At 39.8% G+C, this 22,849-nt stretch overlaps 1 protein-coding gene across 1 annotated transcript in view; it reads right to left on the bottom strand.

Moving 5' to 3' along the window:
* The window catches only part of DMD (dystrophin), a 2,022,175-nt gene that overhangs the window by 104,138 nt on the left and 1,895,188 nt on the right, over nucleotides 1–22,849 (bottom strand). The window contains exons 64-65 of the mRNA XM_081043053.1: nucleotides 14,855–14,929; nucleotides 1,746–1,947 (exon numbers count right to left, since the gene is read on the bottom strand). Of these exons, the coding sequence (XP_080899179.1) occupies nucleotides 1,746–1,947; nucleotides 14,855–14,929 (277 nt within the window). The remainder of the gene's footprint in view (nucleotides 1–1,745; nucleotides 1,948–14,854; nucleotides 14,930–22,849) is intronic.

The following is a 22,849-nucleotide window of genomic DNA, read 5'->3' as shown; positions in this document are numbered from 1 at the left end:
CACATGACACATAATATAAATATGAACGTTTATCTCCACAAGACAAGTATGATATGCTCTATTGGAGAGCATTCAAATATATGATCTTAAAAGAGCAATTTTAAAATAACCTATTGCTATATTAATGTTTTAATATATACACTTTCAGTTTACATAAAAAGCTGAAATAAAGCATTCCACAGGACAAATTTATTAACGAGTTCATTATATCCCTGGGAAAAAAATTAAAAATAAGAATAAAAAGTTTTTCATTTTGTAGAAAATGTCTTTCAATAATTTTCAGCTTTTATTTTGTTGTGGAAAGCAGCTGAACCTACGATGTTGGTTAAAAAACAACAACAAAAAACTAGACTGATTCTCCCAACTAGCACTTTGAAATTACCAACGATAGGCCCCAATTGTGGTTATTTTGGGCGAACAATATATTCAACTTTCAAGTGGTACAATTTTCTAAATCCCTTAGTCAAATAGAAATCCTGGATCCTAATGCATTCACAAAGTTACTATCATTGGAAGACTTTCTTATCTTTTCCCCTTCTTTTAAAAAGGTAAACCAGTGTAACAAATTATACAGTAACTCAGGTCTTCAAGGAATTAAATTGTTCCCAAATTATTTTCAGGCAGGTAAAAAGCAAGTTATATACTCAGAATCCATTCATATGTCATCTGTAAATGAAATGGTGCTAAAATATATTTGAGGGAAAACCTGAATGCAAACCCTTATCAAAGCAAATGTAAGTGTCATCCACAATTAAAAATTAGTATGTTCAAGGGCTTGGTAGGTAAGGATTAGAATTCAATACTCAGGGGATCTTAGAATTTTAAAAGCAATACCTTATCAAAATAACAAAGAAAAAAGGTACTTTAATCCAGGAAGGGGTAGAAATCTACAAAAAAGGCAAAAGGCAAAATAGTTGATATGCAACTCCTTTTAGAAAACCTTCCCAGATTTCCAAATGGGGATATGTTCCTGTTGACATGTGAAATGAGGCATATAATAATTCTGAGGTCTAAGAAGAATTCAGTCAAAATTAAGACCGATTCCTTCTGCTACATTCCTCAGTTGTCTTCATTAAGCTCAAGACAAAAATTAGAACTGGGGAATCTCTCCTGTGTACAATCCCAAAGAAATAAACAAGTGCTCTCTGAGTGAGTGATAAATAGAGACGCCAAATGGAAACTTCGTAAAACCTTATTTAAAAAATGTTCCTCAGTTGGAGGAGCTGTGTTTGCTGCATTAAGGACTTGGTTTCCTTTTGTTTGGCTTATCAATTCATAATCTTCTGCAAACATCTCCTGAGTATCAAGTAACACTATTCAGATCTGGTGACAGGTGTGCCAGCATCTCCAGGGGCACATCCATTTCTTCCCGAGAGAGAGGGAGCCACCCCCGAAGTGGACAGAGGAATTCAAAATACACAAGCAAAAAAAAGGGGAAAGAACCAATGGCTACACATGGACTCATTCTCCTAGTATTTGAGAAAAAGAAGTATCTCGGGGTTTTGTTTTTCTAATCTGAAAGCAGGCTGTGCTCTAGCACCCTATGTCCAAATAGTTTTTAGCTCCAATAAATGCAAACATCATTTATCACAGGGACAGCATTAGGTCACACGGCTTCATGAAACTCTCATCCTGAGGGCTGTATTACTAGACTGGGGCCCTGTTGTGACACTAATTAAACCGTCACCATTCCGTACACTGAGGCTCCTGCGACAGAGTCTGAAAAATAAGCTGGCCATACGTACGTGTCATAAACATTCAGCAACCAATTGAGACACATATCCACGCAGAGAGGGACGTTGACCAGATTGTTATGCTCTTGCTCCAGGCGATCATAAATGGTGGTCAAACAATTAATGATCTGCAGGATGTCCATGGGCTGGTCATTTTGCTTGAGGTTGTGCTGGTCCAAGGCATCGCATGCAGCTGACAGGCTCAAGAGATCCACTGCAAAAGCCACATAAAATCACAGGTGAGTCAAAAGGGGGAAAGCCTCCTTTCACTATTTTTCCTTTTCCTTTGACAATCCTGGCAGAGTTGTCTCGTACCTTTTAGTAAACACCAAACCCAAACCCGACCCTCTTTTGAAGTCTTTTGTGTCCGACCCTCAGCTCTAAGTATGATGAGTCTGAGAAGCATTCAGGATCTGAGGTTGTTCTCACTGGCACTGACTGGGTGAAGATGTGGGCAAAGGGAGAGAGTTCCTATTGCCGCAGTACTGGGGAATATTTGAGAGTTGAGGGGACCTCTCATGTTCTACGTAAACCGAATCATTTCCAAACAAGTAAGGAAAAAATGATTTTGCCAGAGATTTTGAAAGACTTTCTGAAAATACTTTCTTGTATATTAGAGAAGGTCAGTTTGATTCATTTGTATGGTTAGCGTTGTATAAGCTCTATTTCCAGCGATGCATTTATAATCAGTAAGCGTTTTTCTCCTGGAAATATCAGTCACCTCACAATCTCTCTGCTACCTTAACATTAGGTGAAAAAAGAATCAACTTCACTAAAATTTTCCAGTAGCAAACTAAAGTAACTGCACAATCCATCCAGTTTTCAGACCCGAGGCTCACTTATTTCTCCTTTCACTTTCAAATTGTATTTCACATTTACTTTTCAAGTCATCTAAGAATTTTGTGTGTGTGTGTGGCGGGGGCGGGGGAGTTCCCTTGATCTGAGGTGGTATTTAATCATACATCCAAGACAAAAATTTAACGAAAGTGAAATCTCAACTTTGCCCAACATCAGCAAACTACAAGCTTCACTCCCAAGTGTCATGGAAAGATGCTTTTTTGCTAAAGCCAATTTATTAGCCAAATTGGAAATGTCACAACATGCATATGTAACACCATATACATATAAGCTCTGGTCTGAATTCTCAGTCTTTTTGAGAGAGAGAAAAAAATCAATGGTGATTAAGTAAATCTCTCACGCATTTAGGGGCAAGAGGCAATACAATTATAAAGGTAACTGCAGAAAAACACTGGCTATCCCAGCAGTAAACAGCTTGCTGAATACTAAACAGATGCAAATTTAAGGCTTTAATGCATTTGACTACTTACTGGTGGCTAGTTCTAATTCAGTGTTAAGGGGGAAAATAGTAGTTAATACCTATGTAGGTTAATACCTATGTAGTGCATCTTTTCCTCTTTTAAAAAAGGAAAATAGTTAACTTGGGAAGTTTCCCTGGAATCATGAAGGAAACCTGGTGGTGGAAACAGGAAGGTTTTTGTCTTTCATCCAGTGAGTAAAGCTCTGTGCTTCCATGTACCCATTTCCCTAAAATGTCCTGGATGAGCACTCATCCTATTAAAAGCAAAGGCTGTTGGGGAGGGAAAAAATTTTCCTCTACCCTCTTCAGTTCTTCTGGCTGGTCTAAGAATTAAATCGATATGAGACAGATTAACAAGAGAAAAATAAAACAATTTAATTTCATACATATGGGGAATCCACATAAACATGAAAATTCCCAAGACAGTAAGGCAAAATGAGGTATATATGTCATTCTGGACTAAGGAGGAAGAGAGAAAGTTCTAGAACTTCAAAGGGAAGTAAGGCAATTTACAGGAAAATGAAGAGGGTTAATGTTTACTAAGAGTATGTGTGTGGGCCATACAGAAACTGGAATGCAGAGAGGACTCTGATCAAATGGGCCTCGGTAGATTCCTCCCTGTCTACCACACTTAAAGGGTTCATATTAAATTATAGTTATCTATGATGATAGCTCCCTTCCTAGAGAAGATCCTCTATCTAAATTCTTTTAGGCAGTTAGGGGGAGGTCAAAGATTTTTCCTGAGTGTTCTGGGCCTTGATTGTTTTCAGCTCAAAGTATTCCACATGCCAAAGTGACACCTTTTGGGGGGGCAAATTTTGCTACCCTAAAGGCTCCCCACTCCTTTTGCTTAAAAATACGCTCAAGATAAAGAAATGATGTATTTACATGGAAGCCAGGACTTTGTTCCAAGTGGCAGAAAGAAACATAACTTGATTTGAGAGGGAAGCAGGTAGGAAAAATAAAGAATAAAAAAAATAACAATGCAAGCTGGCAGGAGGACACGAGGAGTGAAAGGCTGAGCGGGGACTGCTGGGGAGACTGGAGAGAGGTACAGAGCCAAAAGACTCAAATTTTGGTTTTCTCTTCTGTAGGCTTGACTTCCTTCAAGGGAACATTTTCAGGTGCAGGTACTGAGTACATTTAGAAACGCAGCACAGCATTTCCATTAGTGTAAGAGAGGAATGGATTTCTTCTAAGTACCAATATTCCCTACATGTTTCTTTATATATTGAAGGAAGCTATGGGAGATTTGAAATTTTTCTATTATTTTCTCTCTTGTTACTCTGCCTTAATTATTATAAATATTTTGCTTTATAGTTAAAGATATAAGAACTAACAAGTGAGAATTTTTAGACTCACTTTTGTATTAAGAATCTAATTTACCCATGTGATGGAAACAGACAACAAAATTGCATGAATTTCTTTTTATTGGGTCTACTCTTTATCTCTGTACAGGTGAATGGGTAAGACAAAGAATAGAAAATGTGGAGTATAAATAGCTCTGGGAGGGGAGCAAAGCAATTGCTCTGAAATAACAGGAACAAAAGATGACATAGTTAAGAGAAATACTGTGCAGAGGACTCTGTTAAAACTGGATGAGGTTAAACACAAGCACGAACCATTGCAGAAGATTAGAGAACACATTTCCCAAAACAAACATATCAAACAGAATTCCTCTTTCGTGGGACAATTTTTAAAAGACTTCTGTTTAGGCATGCACAGCTGATACTATAGACTTGAAAAGAGGTGAAAAAAATCAATAGGAACAATTTAATTGCAACACAGCCATACCCTTAACTGTTCAAAGGGAACATCTTAAAGAACACATTTAAATTTTTTGATGAAACATTAAACATAATGATTAGCTGTTTCTACAAGCCTCGATAAGCAACCAGCAGACATAATTTTGTGACACTATCCTTTTACCTCAAGCTAGGAATTTCCATTTAGGGGAAAAATACATATCCTTTAGAGTATTCACTAGGAAATATGTTTTAAAACTATATAAAAACCTAAGTATGTTCTAATATATCCTTTCTTTCAAAATTATTTTTATAGTAGAGAATGCCATAGGTTTGGATACCACTGAAGAAGGTGGTACTCCTCCTAATGCACGAGGGCTGTGGGGGTGAGAGAGGGTGGGGACAGGACAAACATGACTGGCTCTCCAGTATCCTCTGTGCTAGGCTGAAAAGGCAAAAAATGGAAGGTGTTTAAACACAGGATCCCCATTAATGGTTCCCAAGGCTCTGGTTGTCCCTAATCATCCTCTCAACCCTCTAAGTTCAAATGCTAACTCTATTCCTCCTTCCAAATGCCACAAGCAAGGAGGTAAGGCAGATTATTATTATTTTTTTTTTTTTTTGGTCTTTTACAGAATCACAGGCTTTGAGAGCTAGAAAGCACCTTTAGAATCATGTGCAGTTGAGTAAACGGAGACTGAAGATAAGAAGACTTGCTGTGGGTGTTAAGGCAAGACACCCAGACTTTCCAATTCCTCGTGGAGGTACATACTGAAAAGCAGAAAGGGGTCCTTATGAACTTTGCTGAAAAAGAAAACCCTTCCTCATTCCCTACTAGTGACAACACTAGGAGAAAAAAAAAAAGCACCAAAAAGTTGGTTAGAATAAGTCTCATGGTACCCACACAACCCCAAGCTCATCCCATGGGTCAATGTGAATACTCTGTGTTAATATATAAACAGGACAGCTAGATGGCTCAGTTGGTTAGAGCACGAGCTCTGCAACAGGTTTGCCGGTTCGATTCCCACAAGGGATGGGTAGGCTGAGCCCTCCACAACTAGATAGAAGACAATGAGCTATGGCTGAGCTTCCAGAGGGGTGGTGGCCGGATGGCTCAGTTGGTTAGAGCGCGAGCTCTCAACAACAAGGTTGCTGGTTCAATTCCCACATGGGATGGTGGGCTGTGCCCCCTGCACCTAAAGATTGGAAACGGCGACTGGACTTGGAGCTGAGCTGCACCCTCCACAACTAGATTGAAGGACAATGACTTGGAGCTGATGGGTCCTGGAGAAACACACTGTTCCCCAATCTTCCCCAATAAAAATAAATAAATAAATAAAATTATACATACACACAATCCTGTAACCTAATTAGTGCGCACAGACAGAGGGGAGTTATGGTGGGATAACTGCTATGTGTTTGCTGACTTTTTTTCCCCCCAGACAGCAGAGGGTACCTGGGGGAAGAGGAGGGCTGTTGTTGGCATTAGACCAACTCACTGTATAGGCCATTTACACGTCAGGCTGAAGGACTTTCCAAGCAAATCTTTGCTCAATAAGAAAGTCAATGCACTTTGATGTAGTTATCTGTGCTGTGAGGATCAATTCCAGAGACTCTGGAGTCGACAGGAGATGTTTTGCTAAAATAGCTACGTAATGCAGAGTCTCGATCAAAGCAGTGAAAAGAAGTGATTTTGTTGTGCTGCTGTGTAGCCATGGGTTATACATTATCACTATTGTTTATTGCTAGCAGTAACATTGGTCATTTTTACCTGGTCTCAGTGAGACCTGTGCAAGCCACTAGGTTTGGCACTGGCTACGTAGGAAGAATCTGATCAGGTGACCAGCAGGCTACAGGAAACCCTGGCTAAGATTCCAATAGGTGCGCCCTGTTTTCCAAAGTGGTTTGTGTTCACATCCGTCTGATCCAAGAGGGAGAGTGAATACTTTTGTGACCCTTATAGAGAGAGGACACTTGGAGTTTGTACCTGGCTGCTCTGGACCCTTTGCTGTGAAGCAGCCTGTGGTTGTGATGCGTATCTCGTTTGAATGCTGTTCGTATACTGTAGCCTTTTCCTGCAATGAACTGCAGATTTGTAAGCATTGTCATTTGGGTTCTGTGAGTCCTCTTTAGCAATAGAGCCGTAACTGCTACTGCCAGTGCAATTCAGGTCAAGAGAAATTGTTTAGAAGACCCCACAACTCATTCTTGGCTAAAAATATGGGTAAGGCATTGTTTACAAGGAAAAAAGGATGATTCTGATAAAAGGAATGAAAATGAACCACTGCTGGTTGCCAAGCTACCCTTGGTTTGAAGTAGCAGTCTTTGAAATTGGTTATCGATAATACAACTTTCTAGTGGCATCTGGAAATGACAGAGCTGAACTTCAGGAGCTGAACAAAATGGATTAGAAGGGAACTGCAAACTCATGGCAGGTCTGCTAAAAATCCAATTCCTTGGTTGCATCAGCAAAAGCTCAAATAAGTTCAGAATCTCCTTCCGTTAAGTTTAAACCTGTGGCCTGCAGGTGGAGTTCCAACCAAAGGAACCTGGGTTACGATCACTTGATAAATGGGCTACACCTGTGAGACCAATTACAATTTAAAAGATATTATAATTCAAGTGGGGGAACTTACAGGTGTTTCCTTCTTCACCACAATTTCCTTTTTTCAATGCCATACCTAGTAGTCCCTGGACTGAGGCTACTACTGAGTCTCAAAGGCTGGTAACATTCCGAAACAAGGTATTATGGCCATTAGTTGGAACAAAAATTCCATAGGGATTGATGGAATAGATTACTCCGACCCCACACCCGGTCTAATTGGGGCTGACTGTCACAAATGTTTTGCTGCCTACATGACAGGATTAGCCCCATTTTCCCATACCCATCTCATCTGACCCCTGACCTTTGGTAACATACTGAAGCTGAAGCCTTGGCACGTCTTATCTTGCTACCGGCTAAATATGGGCTAGCCCACTGGCTGAACCCAAGGGACGTACTTCGTGTGTGGGAAGAAGGTTTGGATTAAAATTAATGGTAAGAAGGAGAGATTGCTGAAGGGAAGAAAGCCACCAAATGGGTATTTAAAAGGGGAAATGAACATAATGTTGGTGCCCAGAAAGAGGCTTCAGCTAAGAGAATAATATGCTCCCTTAGCTGTGACTCAGATGCACTTTGAAAGAGCTGAGAAGTGAGCAGGACAGCTGGCCAACCTATTGAACATACTGGATGAAGAGATGGGAGTTCTGACTATGACCGTGACTCCATGGAGCACCAGTAAAGTGCCTATGTCTTTTGGTTCTTGTTTCACAAGCTGTATCTGTTATTAAGGACCTGTGTTGGAAAGGGTTCTGTGGGAATATTTACCCAGTCATATCGGGAGAACACTCATTTATAATAATCTGAATATACCTTGTATGACCATTAATTGGGATGGTGAAGTTTTAAGAAAGGTTATTGGGTATATAGGTTTATCTGTCGTAATATTATGTGTAAAAATATAGCTATTTTTCCCGTTATTACATGAAGAAAGCCACAAATGGGTGGAGGGACAATTAGGGCACTTGGGTCACTAAGGAAGAATTAAGTTTAATTTGGTAGGCCTACTTCACTGAAATTAAAAAGCCAGATATTTGATGTAGATGGTTAAAGAAATTTCTGTGGCATACCCAAACCAAAGTCCATTTAGGAGTGACTACTAGTCATGTGTTAGCCTGGGAGACACAACATCTTCGCAGCTCAAATTTATTCCCCAGTTATAGTAAAGACGTCCATAAACAATGGCAGCAACACGTTGGGTGGACCAAAGAGCATGGGACTACTTGAAATAAAAGAACCTTGTGGGAAGCCGGTTTGCTCACTGGTTAGAGCGCAGTGCTCATAACACCAAGGTCGCCGGTTCGATTCCCACATGGACCAGTGAGCTGCGCCCTCCACAACTAGATTGAAAACAACGACCTGACATGGAGCTGAAGGGTCCTGGAAAAAAACACACTGTTCCCCAATATTCCCCAATAAAAATTAAAAAAAAAAAAAGAGAACCTTGGGAGAATTAGGAGCTGAGTAAGGAATATCTGGCCAGGTAGGATTTGCTTTGAATGAGGAAAGATAAACTGTTGGAAAAGACCTCCTAATGCACAGAGAGCACTTTGAGGGTATCCAATTCCAGGAGGAAGGTGAAGGATGGCTGGCTTCCTAGAATGATGACTGGAAATGGAACCAAAGAACCAGAGAATGGAAGCTACAAGGTACTCCTTACCAGCTTCAGCACCATGACTGAGGGCCAAGCACTCCTTTGTGTAACTCATGGGCACTGGACACATTTTAATCAGGACTACAGTGCTTCCCCTGGGAGAGAGCTGTGTCCTCCTACAGGACCCCTCTCTTTGGGCACTAACACCTGTCAAACCAGGTAAGCTGAGAAAATTAGTTTGTCTCTGTCCTCAAGATATTTTTGAATTTGGAAATAACAGAGACCTGTGTCTAACCTATGTGAAAAATAACATAGAGTAGATGGGAAAAGCAGGTTTTTGTGCGGGACGGACAACATAATTAACACTGGCCTCTCAGGCCCCCTTGCTGTGAGGCAGTCTGCGGCTGTGAACGCATGTTCTGACTAGAATGCTGTTGCCTGACTGTAGCCTTTTCCTGCAAGATACGGTACTTGTAAGCCATGTTATCATGGGTCCTGCGAGTCTTCTTTAGCGACCCAACCCTGTCTAATGCCACCTTAGTGCACTCTGAAAGGTGATGTGCATTTACCAAAAAGGGAGCATATTTTTCACCTGATTTGTCGTGGTGAGGGTGTACCTTTATTCAGACAACTCCAGGCTACACAAACATCTCTCTACTGTGTGATTTAGTTGCTGAACAGAAGCAAATTGTTCTGTTTCTTGTTTGCAGAGTATTTGTCACATTTATCAACTGCAGTATATTTAGCCCTATGGTTTGGGCTCTCTCCAACACACCACACTCTAATAAGCTAAACACACATGCTTAAAGTGTATTTTTATTTCTGCTCTTAGAAGCTGGCTATATTTTTAATTTCAGAAGCCACACACCTGTAGGATGCTATCAGAACCATAGAAGGAGAAAGATAAAGCTTAGATTAGCTTCTTCATAATTCTCCATGGTTATCAGCCATATGAACCAGTTTCTAAATCCTCCTTACCAAGATTTTCTCTTTGTCTCTGCTTTTCTGTAGCGTTTAATTTTCATTCACAATGCTTGGAAAGGCGGGATGGAGTCATGCAACATTAAACCGCTTACAAACTGGGGACATTATAGGCCAATGGTGATATTCTCGACTTAAATAGCAAATTCTCTATAGTGGATAAAATTGTGTTATTTGAGTTTCTGCAATACTGACGCTTTGATGTGAAGTGAAAAAATAAGACTGACTGCTTGATGGTGGCAGCACTGCATATTTTCTAAGGCATCTGTAATTCAAACTCTTCACTGGCATTAGGAAATCATTGAGATAACATCGTTCATTTTCATTAAAGTAAGAGTTAGTAGAAGCGACCTTAGGTTGGAAAATCCAGCCAGGACAAGGTTTTTTTTGCCTGCACCACAGACAAAAGCTCTTTATCATGGCTTTGCAGGCATAGAAATGACAAAAAGGCTAGAAGATAAACCTAAGCAAATATGAAATTAAGAGGAAATTCGTAAATCAACGACTGAACAGTTAGTTAAGTAATGTGACCATGCATGTTTTCAATAATAAAAGGATTGGTGAACTCTTCATTCTATGTTCATACTATACATGGAAACCTCCCTACCATTCTTGAGAATCCAGTACTCAATTTAGATAAATACACCCTAATTTTGCTACACCTAAATCTTTTTCAAACATGAGAAAAATCATTCTCAGAAGGGGAAATGCTGAGAATTTCAAATCTGTTTAAATGTGAAAATGTAGAGAATGTAGAGAATGTAGAATTGAAAATGTAGAGAATGTAGAATTCAGAGCTTAACTTTATTATGAGGTTATAACCTGAAATGGTCAAATTTTTTTATAATATCATATACCCGTTTCTCCAACACTTACTGGAAATTTTAACAGAAACTGAAATGATAGACAATGAGATACATATGTGAATAAAATTATTTTTTAACAGAATTGAATAATGCCTGAATCCAAGGTCAAAAGGAACATTATAGAAAGCGACAGTCATTGTAAGGTTTTCCAATCTAGTCTATTTCTGGGCTTTTTCTTTTTCTTTTTTTTTTCCCAGGGCTTTTTCATAGTATAACCTGAAACAGCTGATTATCTCTCTTTTGAACTTTTAGGCTCTCATAGGAATACACTATTTACAATATCGCTTTACAGCAACCAGTTCTTAATTACCCCTTTAACAATGGAAAGCAGTATCTCTAGGATGGGACAGGGACAGAAAAAGAAAAAGAGGCAGAAGACTTTCTCCATCCAGCCCTGACTCCCGCCCTACCCCAAACTGCCTCTTTTCAGCTCTGGTACATTAACAGGTCCCTAAGGAAATCCTAAGCCTGGGGAGCCCTTTAAAAACCATTTAAACTTGGCAGCTATATAGCTGAAAAATGATAGCTTCAGACTATAAGCTATAAGGAAACGAAAACCTACATTTACTTTCAGTCATGCATCCATTCCATGAACACATATTAAACTGCGCTCTGTGCCAGGCTTTGTGTTAAGCATGGGAGATACCAAGATGAAGGAGAAAAACGTCCTCTCTTTCTAAATCATTTCTTCTCCATTTCCATTTTAAAAAATCACAGGACAGTGACCCTCCAAGACCATCTTACTGCGAGCTTCTGCAACCCCCTGATCGGACCCCTTCATTCCTGAAGACTTGGCAGCTAGAGTTCACGATCCTTCTCTCTTCCCCAGTACTGGCCCCAATTCTGGATGATTTCAACATTGGCATGGATGACTCATGCATCACTCTAGCTTCTCTGTTCCTTAGCTTCCTATTTCTTCTCCACGGAAACTCCCATCTGTTCCACCTCTGCCACCCACTCAAATGATCATATCCTAGACCCCATCACCTGGAACTGTTCCACTTCTGAAATAATGTTTAGCTACGTGACTCTCTCACCACAGTTTCCTGGCCTTCCAGTTATTTCTGCACTAACTCATCCTCCACCTTCCTGAGCACTTAGGCTCTGCGTCCTAATTACCAGCTTCCACCTGAATTCATCGCTTCTCCTACCCAACACAGACTTGACAGGCATCACTTTAACGACCTACCCATTATTTTGCCCAAACTCTCACTTCTCTTGCCCAAGTGTCCTCTGCCCATCCTGGAGCGGAAGCATCAGGCTTCTGGCTGCTGACTGTGCCTGGAGCAATACTGCACCCTGTAGTTTGGGGGTGCTGTAAGACACTCAGCCAACTCCAGGCTCCATAATACCGCTTCTTCTCAAATTAGCCCTCTCCCTTATTCTCCACAAAGGTAAGCCCAACCTCAACTTCATCACCTTCCGCTGTGAACTGCAGCACACACAGGAACTCTCCTCCACCCAGAAAACAGAAAGCTCTACACTGACATCAGTCACCTTCCTGCCACCAGGACTCCTTAGTTACCTGGCGCTGCACAGATCCTTTCATCAGCACCATTTGTTCAAGTGGAAGAGAGTTGCCCTTTCTTTCTCTTGGATTCTGTATTACCTGCTCCTATCCTCTGAGAACTCAAATTTTTTATTAGTGCCTCTTGAGCCAATAATTTCAATCATGTCCTCTTTTCTCATAGTCATTTATTTGTTTATTCTTTCTTTTAAGATTTTTTTTTTTTAATTGGGGAAGGGGAACAGGACTTTATTGGGGAACAGTGTGTACTTTCAGGACTTTTTCCAAGTCAATTGTTGTCCTTTCAATCTTAGTTGTGGAAGGGGCAGCTCAGCTCCAGGTCCAGTTGCCGTTGCTAGTTGCAGGGGGCACAGCCCACCATCCCTTGCGGGAGTCGAGGAGTTGAACCGGCAACCTTGTGGTTGAGAGCTCACTGGCCCATGTGGGAATCGAACCGGCAGCCTTCGGAGTTAGGAGTATGGAGCTCCAACCACCTGAGCCACCAGGCCGGCCCTCTCATAGTCATTTAAATGGACTCAAGTGTCCCTCAACTACTACGTAGGTATACTTCATTAACTCCTCAGCCCCTTTCGACTAACTACTATCCCTCTTCCCTCCCCTTCACAACTAAATTTCTCCAAGAAATGTCCATACCAAACATCTTTACATCCCCATTGTTTGTTTACTTTTAGGCCCACTTCACCACCTCCACGTGCCTCTAAAATCTCACCCAAGTTTCTAACGACCTCCTTAGCTGCTAAATCCAACCGACACTTTCACCAATTTCATCCTGACCTCCCAGCAACATCTGAGGCTGGTGACAGGCCCCTTCTTTCTACCCATGAAATATGTGGTAGTTAACTTCTTCGGATTTTCCTTCTGCTCCTCTGGCTATTCCTTTGAAGTCCCCTCTGTACATTGTTCATCCTCTGTCCTATACTCTTTTCTTACTCTATCCTCTCCCTGAACATCCACTTGCTAATGAATCCTAAATATTGCTTGTGTATTTCTCCTGAGCGCCAAAGCTTTATGTCCAACTCTACGGGGCAAGTCCATCAGTCATCCCATCTGAGCACTTAAGTATCTTCCTTCATTCCCTCTAACTCACCACATCTAATTCATGTGGCCTATCAATTCCACCTTGTAAGTGTCTCCCACTTATCTCTATTTGTCCTTTGCCAATTCCGGCCACCATGTTGCTGGTTTAGATTACTGAGACTTCTCAACAAGTCTCTCTCCTGCCAGCGGCACACTCGTCCCACCCCCAATCCACGCTCTCTTCCACAGCCAGAACAATCTTTCTAAATGAAAATCCCATCGTGTCATCCACTTGCATAGCTCCCCACTAACCTCTAAAATTCTTTAACTTAACTTTAAAAAAAGCTTTCACAACCTGCCTCCTGCTTTTCTCTCCGGCCAAGTATTTCACCATAGCCCCTCCCAGAACTCTGCTTTAGCCATGCTGAAGTGTTTTCAGTTCCCTGGTGCATTTCTGGACTCCATGTCTCAGGATATGCTATCCCTTCTTAGAGTGAGCTCTCTTTACCCTTCTGGACTCACGTAGCTTACATATCACTTCTTCAAGCAAACCTTCTTTGAACCTCACCTCCTCCCACACAACTAGCTCTTCTCATAGTACCCACTTCATCCACTGTCACGTGACTAAATACGTGACTTTGAAACCGTCTCTTCACTTTTCCTCTGAGTGCCCAGAAAGCCTGGTAATAAGAGACAATATTACTTCTCTCTTTTTTTGTTTTAACAGATTGTAGATATTCTTGAAGATCTTTATATACATTCACCTATGTCTCCATTTTATGGACATCCTGTATATCCCTCATTAGACTGTAAGTTGCATCAGGGTATGGACTGTGCCTGTTTGTTTCACGGTCATGGTCATGTACAGGGACACTCAATATTATACTATAATTCACTTTGTTGATAACAGATGTAAACTATATAAACTATTGGATGAAAAGACAGAGGTGTAGAACACTTCAGGATTTCCCACTGATGTGCGGCATTTAGCAAAAGCAGAAAAACTATCCTGTCATCTTTCTTTTACGATAGCATTTATCTGAACATTAGCACTCAAGCTAAAAAACAACATAAATATGTGAACTCTGGTTTGGATAAGGCAATCTAACACTAATACTTGTAAGACTAAACACATTTTGCAAGAAGAAGAAATAAAGTTAGAATAGGAGGAGATAATTCAAGGTTCATAAAGATAATTCTGGATGCCAATGCCATTAGTTGGAAAATAAAATTATCAATATCTTAGTGATTCTATATCAGTAGCTGAGGAATGGTGAAAGGAATGATTCTAAACAACATTACAAAATAGTCTAGGAGCACACTAGGCCAAATATACCTTTAAAAAATGAATTCTATGTTACAAATGGACTTCTGACAGCTATTTTTCCCCTCTCCAAATAAAAATACCCCTGACCCACTTGTTTTAAAGCAAAGAATAACTATCAAGTATTTCAAGAACTGGTTAATACTCACAGCAAAGGGCCTTCTGCAGTCTTCGAAGTTTCATGGCAGTCCTATAAGCCGAGAACCTGACATTATTCAGGTCAGCTGAAGAGAAAAGGGGGAAAACAAAGATCATTTGTTATTTCATCAGAAAGCACAGACAAAAACTCACAAGGATTAGCCAACAACTACAACAACAATGACAAAAACAGGCTAGAAAAAAAAAAATCTCTTGCATGTGCCCCAAGTTTTGGGAGGTAAAATTCTGCCAGAGTGGGGAAAATAATAATTAAAAAAACACATCTTTCTGCTCTTTGACAATCAGGAAAGCTAAGTTCTATGAAGGACTACAGTGGCATAGCCTGCAGGTAATTCATGTAGTCCTTGTTCCCAAGAAGGAAAAGGACAAGTATCTTTTTTTACCAGACTGTAACCTTGGTTCTATTGTAGTGACTCTTTGCTACAGAAGATTAAAGAGAATAAGGGATATACTATTGAAACAGCTATTAGAACTTAGCAAACATCAAGTGGCAATATAACATTTTTTCTGATTATAAAAGTTAAATAGGATCACTGTGGAAAACTTAAAAATTAAAGGAAAATATAAAATAAACAAACAAATCATCCATAATCCCATTATCCAAACATATGTACTTAACATTTTGAGTATTTCTTATCCAATGTGCGAAACGTATTTTGAAATATAATTCGTAAAAGATTGTGTCTTGTTCTTTTGTTGTTTTCAGTTTTATATACCACATATCAGTGAAATCATATGGTTCGACTTTTTCTGTTTGATTTATTTCGCTTAGTATAATAATCTCAAGATCCATCCATGTGAGATATAGATGATATATTACAGAATTGAACACCTGAAGTCTAAACAACTTTACAATCGTCACCCCAATAAACTTTAATATATATAGTATATATACATATACACATATATAATATATATAAATAAAATTAGGACTAAAATAAACATTTAGTTTATATTCTAAGGTGCAATCTTTCTAGCAATATTCAGCACAGATTAAATGCTCAACAATCTCTGCTACTGTGGTTTCTACAGTGACCAGTCTGTGTATCAAATCTTAACTCACCTTACCTAGCAGGAAGCTATATTTAGATGGCCTTCCTCAAGTCTGCACAAGCCTTGCTATACCGTGGACTGTATTTCTTTTCTAGAGTTTCTGTGTATTTATGTTTCAGGAACCCAGCTCCAACAAGCTCCTTGGGAACAAGTACCCTGTCTCCTACTTCTGTCATATTTTCCAATGACTTAATATTACGACTGTACTCTGAAAAAGCAGGCCCAATACAGCTATGGGACTTGTTAATAGACTCAATGACTAAATGAACAAAAGGATGAAAGAAAGAAAAAAAAACACACACTGATGAACATGACTAACTGCAATAATCAAATGGTACCCATAAAACCAATTCTGCTTGGGGGTTAGGAAAGGGAAATAACCTAATTCATATCCAAGTCACTTGGGTCAACATTATTAGCTTTATGGCCTTTTGCAGAGACCAAATGTAAAAACCTGAATTGAAATTAGAAGGAAGAAAAACAATGTCTGTAATTTACTTTAAAATATTCAGCATAAAAATAAAAATACTGACAATAATAAACGTTGGCAAGGATGTGGAGCAACTGGAACTCTCATTCCCTGCTGGTGGGAACGGAAAATAGTACGACTACTTTGGAAAACGAGTTTAACAATTTCTTATGAAATTAAACATACATCTGTCTTCTGACCCAAATAGTCTACTCCTAGATATTTACCCCAAAGAAATAAAAATACGTCCACAAAAAGATGAGTATATGAAAGTGCACAGTGGCTTTATCCATAATAGCCCCAAATGGAAATAAACAATGGGAGAATGAATAAACAAATCCTGGAAGAGTCATACAATGGATACTACTCAGCAATAAAAAGGAACTAAGTACTGATAATGCAACAATGTGAACTGATCTAAAAAACTTAATACTGGGTAAAAGAAGCCAGACACAAAGAGTAAATACTGTTTGATTCCATTCATTTAAGATTCTAAAACAGGCAAATCTCACCTATATGACAGAAGGCAGATAGAGGGTAGCCTGCGGGGGGGAGGGAGAGGTAACTGCCTACAAAGAACACAAAGGTATTTGTTCGGTGATTGAAATGTTACATGTCTTGATTGGTGTGGAGGTTACGTGAGTGTATACATTTGTCAAAACACATATTGTACACTTAAAATGGGTGCATTTTATTGTATCTAAATTATGCCTTAATAAAGTAGAAGTCAAAAGAATTTTCAAAAAACCCTTAGCTGAACAGTACAATATGATGTGTGTGTGTGTTAGCTTAAGATACACTGCAGAGGCAGTCAGTTACCTTAATCAGGAATGCACACTCCAGGGGTGGCTGGCCAGCAATTAATCAAAAAACCTCACTCCAGAGACGGCCACTGTGAGTGCTTCAGCTATATTTAGCTCCTATTACACCAGGGGTTTCATTAATTATCCTAATTAATGTCAGATGCATTTGCATTGGTGATATTAGTGGTTTGCAAAATAAGGGGACTATCTAAAAAACATTTAGAAACATTCCCGGCCCTTACATTAACAGGGTGTGAAAAGAATCTAGTAGGACCTCCACCTTTAGACATGGTACCTTAGGCTGGATTCCAAAATGTCCAGCTGGGTTTCATTGGATTCTCGATTGCCTGAATTCAACTGGATGGTTGACAGAATCCTGCTGTCATAGCAGTGGTTCTCCAACTGGAATGTATATCAGAATCAACTGGACGGCTAGCTAAAATACAGATTCCCAGGCACCACTCCCAGATATTCTGATTCTGTAGGTATGGAGAAGGCCTAAGAAGCTGCATCTCTAACAAGTTTCCAGGTGATGCTGAATGTCCAGGGACCACACTTTGAGAACCACTGTGTTAGAAGACTGTGGCTGCTGTGAGTTTGAGACTCTTGGGTCAAGCACTCAAAAAGGCAGAGCTCTGACTTCATTTTGCCCTTGGCACAGGTTTTAACATTGTTTTGTACCCTGTGGCTAATAAATGTTTCTATGTGACAGAGCTTGTTCTGAGACTTGTTTTCATTTCAAACTGGTAGTCAAGATGTGTATCAGTGGACAGCCTTCATCTATGTTTAACCATGGATGGCTACCAACACCCAACCAACAGAAGCTGTGTGGGCCCTTGTTATCCAAAGTGTGCTTCGAGGACTAACAGGATAGCATCTCTTTGGAGCGTGTTAGAAATACAGACTCTCAGGCCCCACCCGGATCTATGAATCAGAATCAGCCTTTTAACAAGATCCCCAGGTGATTCAATATGGACCTGCTAGTGCACTCGAATCTTTAATTGTACATTTTTTTAAAGATCATTTGATCCTTTTTTTTTTAATTGGGGAACAGTGTATTTTTCCAGGGCCCATCAGCTCCAAGTCATTGTCCTTCAATCCAGTTGTGGAGGGCGCAGCTCAGCTCCAAGTACAGTCGCCATTTTCAATCTTAGTTGTAGGGGGCGCAGCCCACCATCCCATGGAGGAATTGAACTGGCAACCTTGTTGAGAGCTCGCGCTCTAAACAAACTGAGGCATCTGGCAGCCCTTTTATTTGTACATTTTAATAAAGCTTTTTGTTCCATGTTCAAGTTCAAATATAAACTCTGCATCAAGACCTTTGGTGTCTTTTGTTTTTCTACCTTTCTACATTCCATCTTGTGGTCCTTCAGGAGATTATATAATGACTATTATAACCAATTAGACCAAAAACTCACCTCTGGAATGTATTTGTGAGTCTCTTGTTTATGATAAATACCAATAAAAGTTATTCAATAAACTAACTGTTTAGAAGTATCTTGAAAGGCTACAGATTCCTTCTCCTTGAAGTGAATTAACTTTTCCCTGGAACTTGTTCTCCGGTGAGTAGAACTTGATTTATCTGGGTCCCTCTGACTGTCCTTCATTCTCACTCCCTCAAGAGTTGTGGTTCTTCCATTATGTTAAGTGAAATAAGTCAGAAAGAGAAAGACAAGTACCATATGATCTCATTTATATGCGGAATCTAAAGAAAAGAATATGTGTATGAACTAATCAGAAACAGTTTTGGGGACACAAAAAACCGAGAGTTTTTAGATGGGCGGGGGGGGGAGGGGGTTGGGAATGGGGGGAAGGGTGAAGGGATTGGGGGGCGGCTGGTGACCACAGGATGGCCTCAGGGTTTTTTGAGAATTACTTTGGGGAACTTATTCAATTGTGTTTGGGGATTTTGTTGGGTGTCCGAGGGACATGTGTCCTGTTTGGGAGACCACCTCAGGGATGCTGTGGATGCCTGGTCATGGCATTGTACACCAGAGGCTGGACATTAATGAATGCCAACTATAATTTTATGTGTATAATGTGATGGCTCGGTGTGAGGTCGGGGTGGTGGTGGATGGGGGGAGGGGGGTTCACGGTGTGAGGGATGTAAAAATAAAATAAAATAAAATAAAATAAAATTAAATTAAATTAAATTAAATTTAAAAGAGTTGTGGTTCTTCCTCTGTCTATTTTCCCCAGTCATCATCGCTTATCTTTTTGTGTGGTCTCAGCCAACTCATGGCATGAACTGTCTTGTGACATTAATCCATGGGAAACTAATTCCTGTTCTGCTCTCCACATTGGTGTGACACCATCCATCAGTACAATCAGACTTTCAACATACTTGGTGGTACAGAGTCCTTCACCCACAACTCACGAATGAGCCTTTGCCTCTTTATAAAGTAAGCAACATAGACACAGAAATGTACTTCCAGTCAAGTACATACCACTTTTCCCTTGATACCAGCCTGTAGCAGTTTCCAAGGACTAGGCCTCCAACTACAAATTTCCTTTCATGCATTTACTTATACAAAAGTGTGGAGCGTGAACTGTGTGCCAATCAAACATCTTGACAGAAGACAATGGCAAAAACTTTCCCTTCCTTTCCCTTTCTTTCTAATCCTCCTTTTCAATTAAGTCATTGGTCTTGTTTCCTACTATCTTCTTCTTTTTTTCATAAAACTAAGGTCTCTTATGACCCCAATTCTTTTTCCCTTTCCAATTTTCCTGGTTCTGTTTAGAATTCAGAACAAATGGTCTAAATTAGGTCACAGAAGCTCCATCCAAATCTCACAGTTCATATCAAGAACTGGCAAATTCCAGGAGCTAGAGATCCAAGTGGGAGAGGCAAGGATGATCTGATTCTTTCAGGGTGTGGCTCCCTGTCGAATACTATCGGAGACAAGCATCTGGAACATTCCTGCTCTAGCAGTGCTCTCAACTTCCCTAAAGCAGTTCAAATCTTCTTCCCTTCCAAATCCTTCTAACTGGAATATTCCACCTCAGAGTGAATCTTCCTTGACACCCTTTTCAACACACCCCCAACCCACTGCAGAGAACAAGCATTCTGCCACCAGTTTTCTATGCACCAGAGTTCAACTAGTTCTCAAACAGTGATCTGGGAATACCAGAAAAATTAGCAGGGAAAACATCTAGTTTTCATCATACTGCAACAGAAGCCATACACATTTATATCCAGTAACCATCAGTGAATTGCAACAGGGTTCCAGTGCCCTAAAAGTTCTACTCAAGATAGTTAACCATCTGTGTTGTTTGAGTCTGCATGTGTTGCTAGGAATCTGTAGCACCACTCCCTCGGGCTTACAGCTGGAAGAGGGAAGTCTCTGCCTTGTGAAAGTGTGTAGGACGTACACAGAAACCTCGATGTGGTACAGCTGTGGACAATGTGACATTGTCCTGCGCTGAAGCTGGAGCTGATCTTTTAGCTGAAGTATGCATGCAGAATAAAGCTAAAGCCCCCCACTACCATCCCCCCACCCCCGTGGGAGGCTGGTCTCCATTTTCCCTCAGAGCTGCCTTTCCAGGACTCTGATCCAAGTTGTAATGAGTTCACTAGCTCTCACAACTGGAACTTGAGGAGAGAGACTGTCCAAGAAACAAGTTTCACAATGTTTCCATGGCAGCTGGTAGAAAGCGCAATTCAGAAGGATAAAAATGCTGAACTATACATTCCTCTTCAGGACTTGAATTATTTTATTCAGGGCTTGTTCTAACCTAAAAATAGAGAAAGCTAGTAACTTAAGGAACAAGGGCAAATATCGAACCATCCACCTTTTTTAAGTTGCATCACCAGCTACTGAAGTGATGGTCCATTGACTTACTTTGAGGGGCAAAACAAGTACTAGGTTTGTTTTGGGGGAGGTTTTGCCCCTTTGTTTAGCCTATAAATTTCTCTTGACTATGGTAAATACTTGTTTTACAATTCTTACTTTCATTCTGTGGAAGATAGTGGTGGAATGCATCAAACTCACCAGAAAAGAGTAATGACTGATCAAGTTTGAGTCACAAATCTACACGTTGGACCTGCTCTTGCAAACATAGTGAAAAACACCTCAGCATTTTAAAGCCATTGGAAAATACTATAGAAATAAAACATTAAGCTCCTTCATTCCAATTTTACAGCTGACTTTTGGCTTTTAATTACATTTCCAAAATCTTGCTATCTGTGACTGAACTGAGGTTTAGAATTTAAAACAAGGCATACTGAACACAAGTCCAGCTTTCCAATGGCTTACGGAGACTCTTTGGAAAGGCCCAAAGTTTCAGTATGTTTATCTATTAGGGAGAATGAATGATAATGACCTCATAAACTTAATGAATGGAAAGAGTTGGATGGCTAAAGATTATTCCCACAGATAAATTAGTAGTGTGATCTTTGTTTCTTCCTACCAACTCTATTTCACAGAAAAAAGGTAGTCTAAATCACTCAGGTGATCATGAATGAAAAATAAAATTTAGAGGAAGTATGATAGTTTTGTGGTACAGTTCCAACTTCATTGCTTGGCATACAACGTGAATTAAATTACTACTGCATGTCTATTTTAATAATTTTCCAAATAAGCCAAAACAAGGCAGTCTCTCCCCATACCTATTTGATTATAGAAAGGTGGTAGATTTTGAAATATAATAATGTATCTCTAATTCCCCAGCCTCACTCTTCCTATAGCGTTCTAATGGACTCTCCATACTGGCAAGTATTCTTCTTGCCAGCTCAAATTCACTAGACTAGAGAAGAACCATGGGTCTTAAATAAGGCTTGAGATAAACTGAGCAATTTAAACCAAGTCTGGCTTGAAAGCAAATTAAGCCAAGATGTCCAGGCTTCAGAAGTTTTAGAGTACAATGTAGAATTACTGAGAACTCTTCAAAAACTCTTTAAGAACAGGAAGGGGGCGTCCGGTTAGAGCGCGAGGTCTCAACAAGGTTGCCGGTTCAATTCCCGCATGGGATGGTGGGCTGCACCCCCTGCAACTACGATTGAAAACGGTCAATGGACTTGGACCTGAGCTGTGCCCTCCACAACTAAATTGAAGGACAATAACTTGACTTGGAGCTGATGGGTCCTGGAGAAACACAATGTTCCCTAGTATTCCCCAATAAAGTTTATTAAAAAAAGAAAAAGAAAACACTTTCTTCAAAAACCTTGGTATTAAAGTTATTTCAATATTAATATACCTTTAAAAAAAAGAATAGGGAGGATTTCTGGAACATGTCTTTAAAGAATTAGCCGAGAGAGAAGAGGTACATTAACACATTATACGTGGCCTATAATTTTTAAGATATATTTGAGGCTTTTAAAAATCTAAACTCATTAAAACCTCTTCATCAACATAGTTTCAGTTAGATGGGAAAAAATAAACCTACTCAGAGATAAATAGGAATTACACATTCATACTTGCATGACTGCAGAAAGCAGTCTGTGAATTTATAATTACTATCAAGTTATGTTTCCAGATGTGAAATGGTATTATTTATTTGCCACCAGTGACTCTCAAGAATTCTTTGAAAAAGTGAAAAGGGGAAACAATAAAGTATCCAGTGTAGCACAAATGTGAAGACTTAGAATTGGAGAAGAAACAGGTTATAAACCAAATATAAAATAAAAAAATTGAGACGTTCAACTGTGAAATAAAAGATAG

Source organism: Rhinolophus hipposideros (genome assembly GCF_964194185.1).
Source record: "Rhinolophus hipposideros genome assembly, chromosome: X".
Classification (NCBI taxonomy): Eukaryota; Metazoa; Chordata; class Mammalia; order Chiroptera; family Rhinolophidae; genus Rhinolophus; species Rhinolophus hipposideros.
The sequence above is the reverse complement of the archived record's forward strand: the minus strand, read 5'-3'. Positions and strand labels throughout refer to the sequence as shown.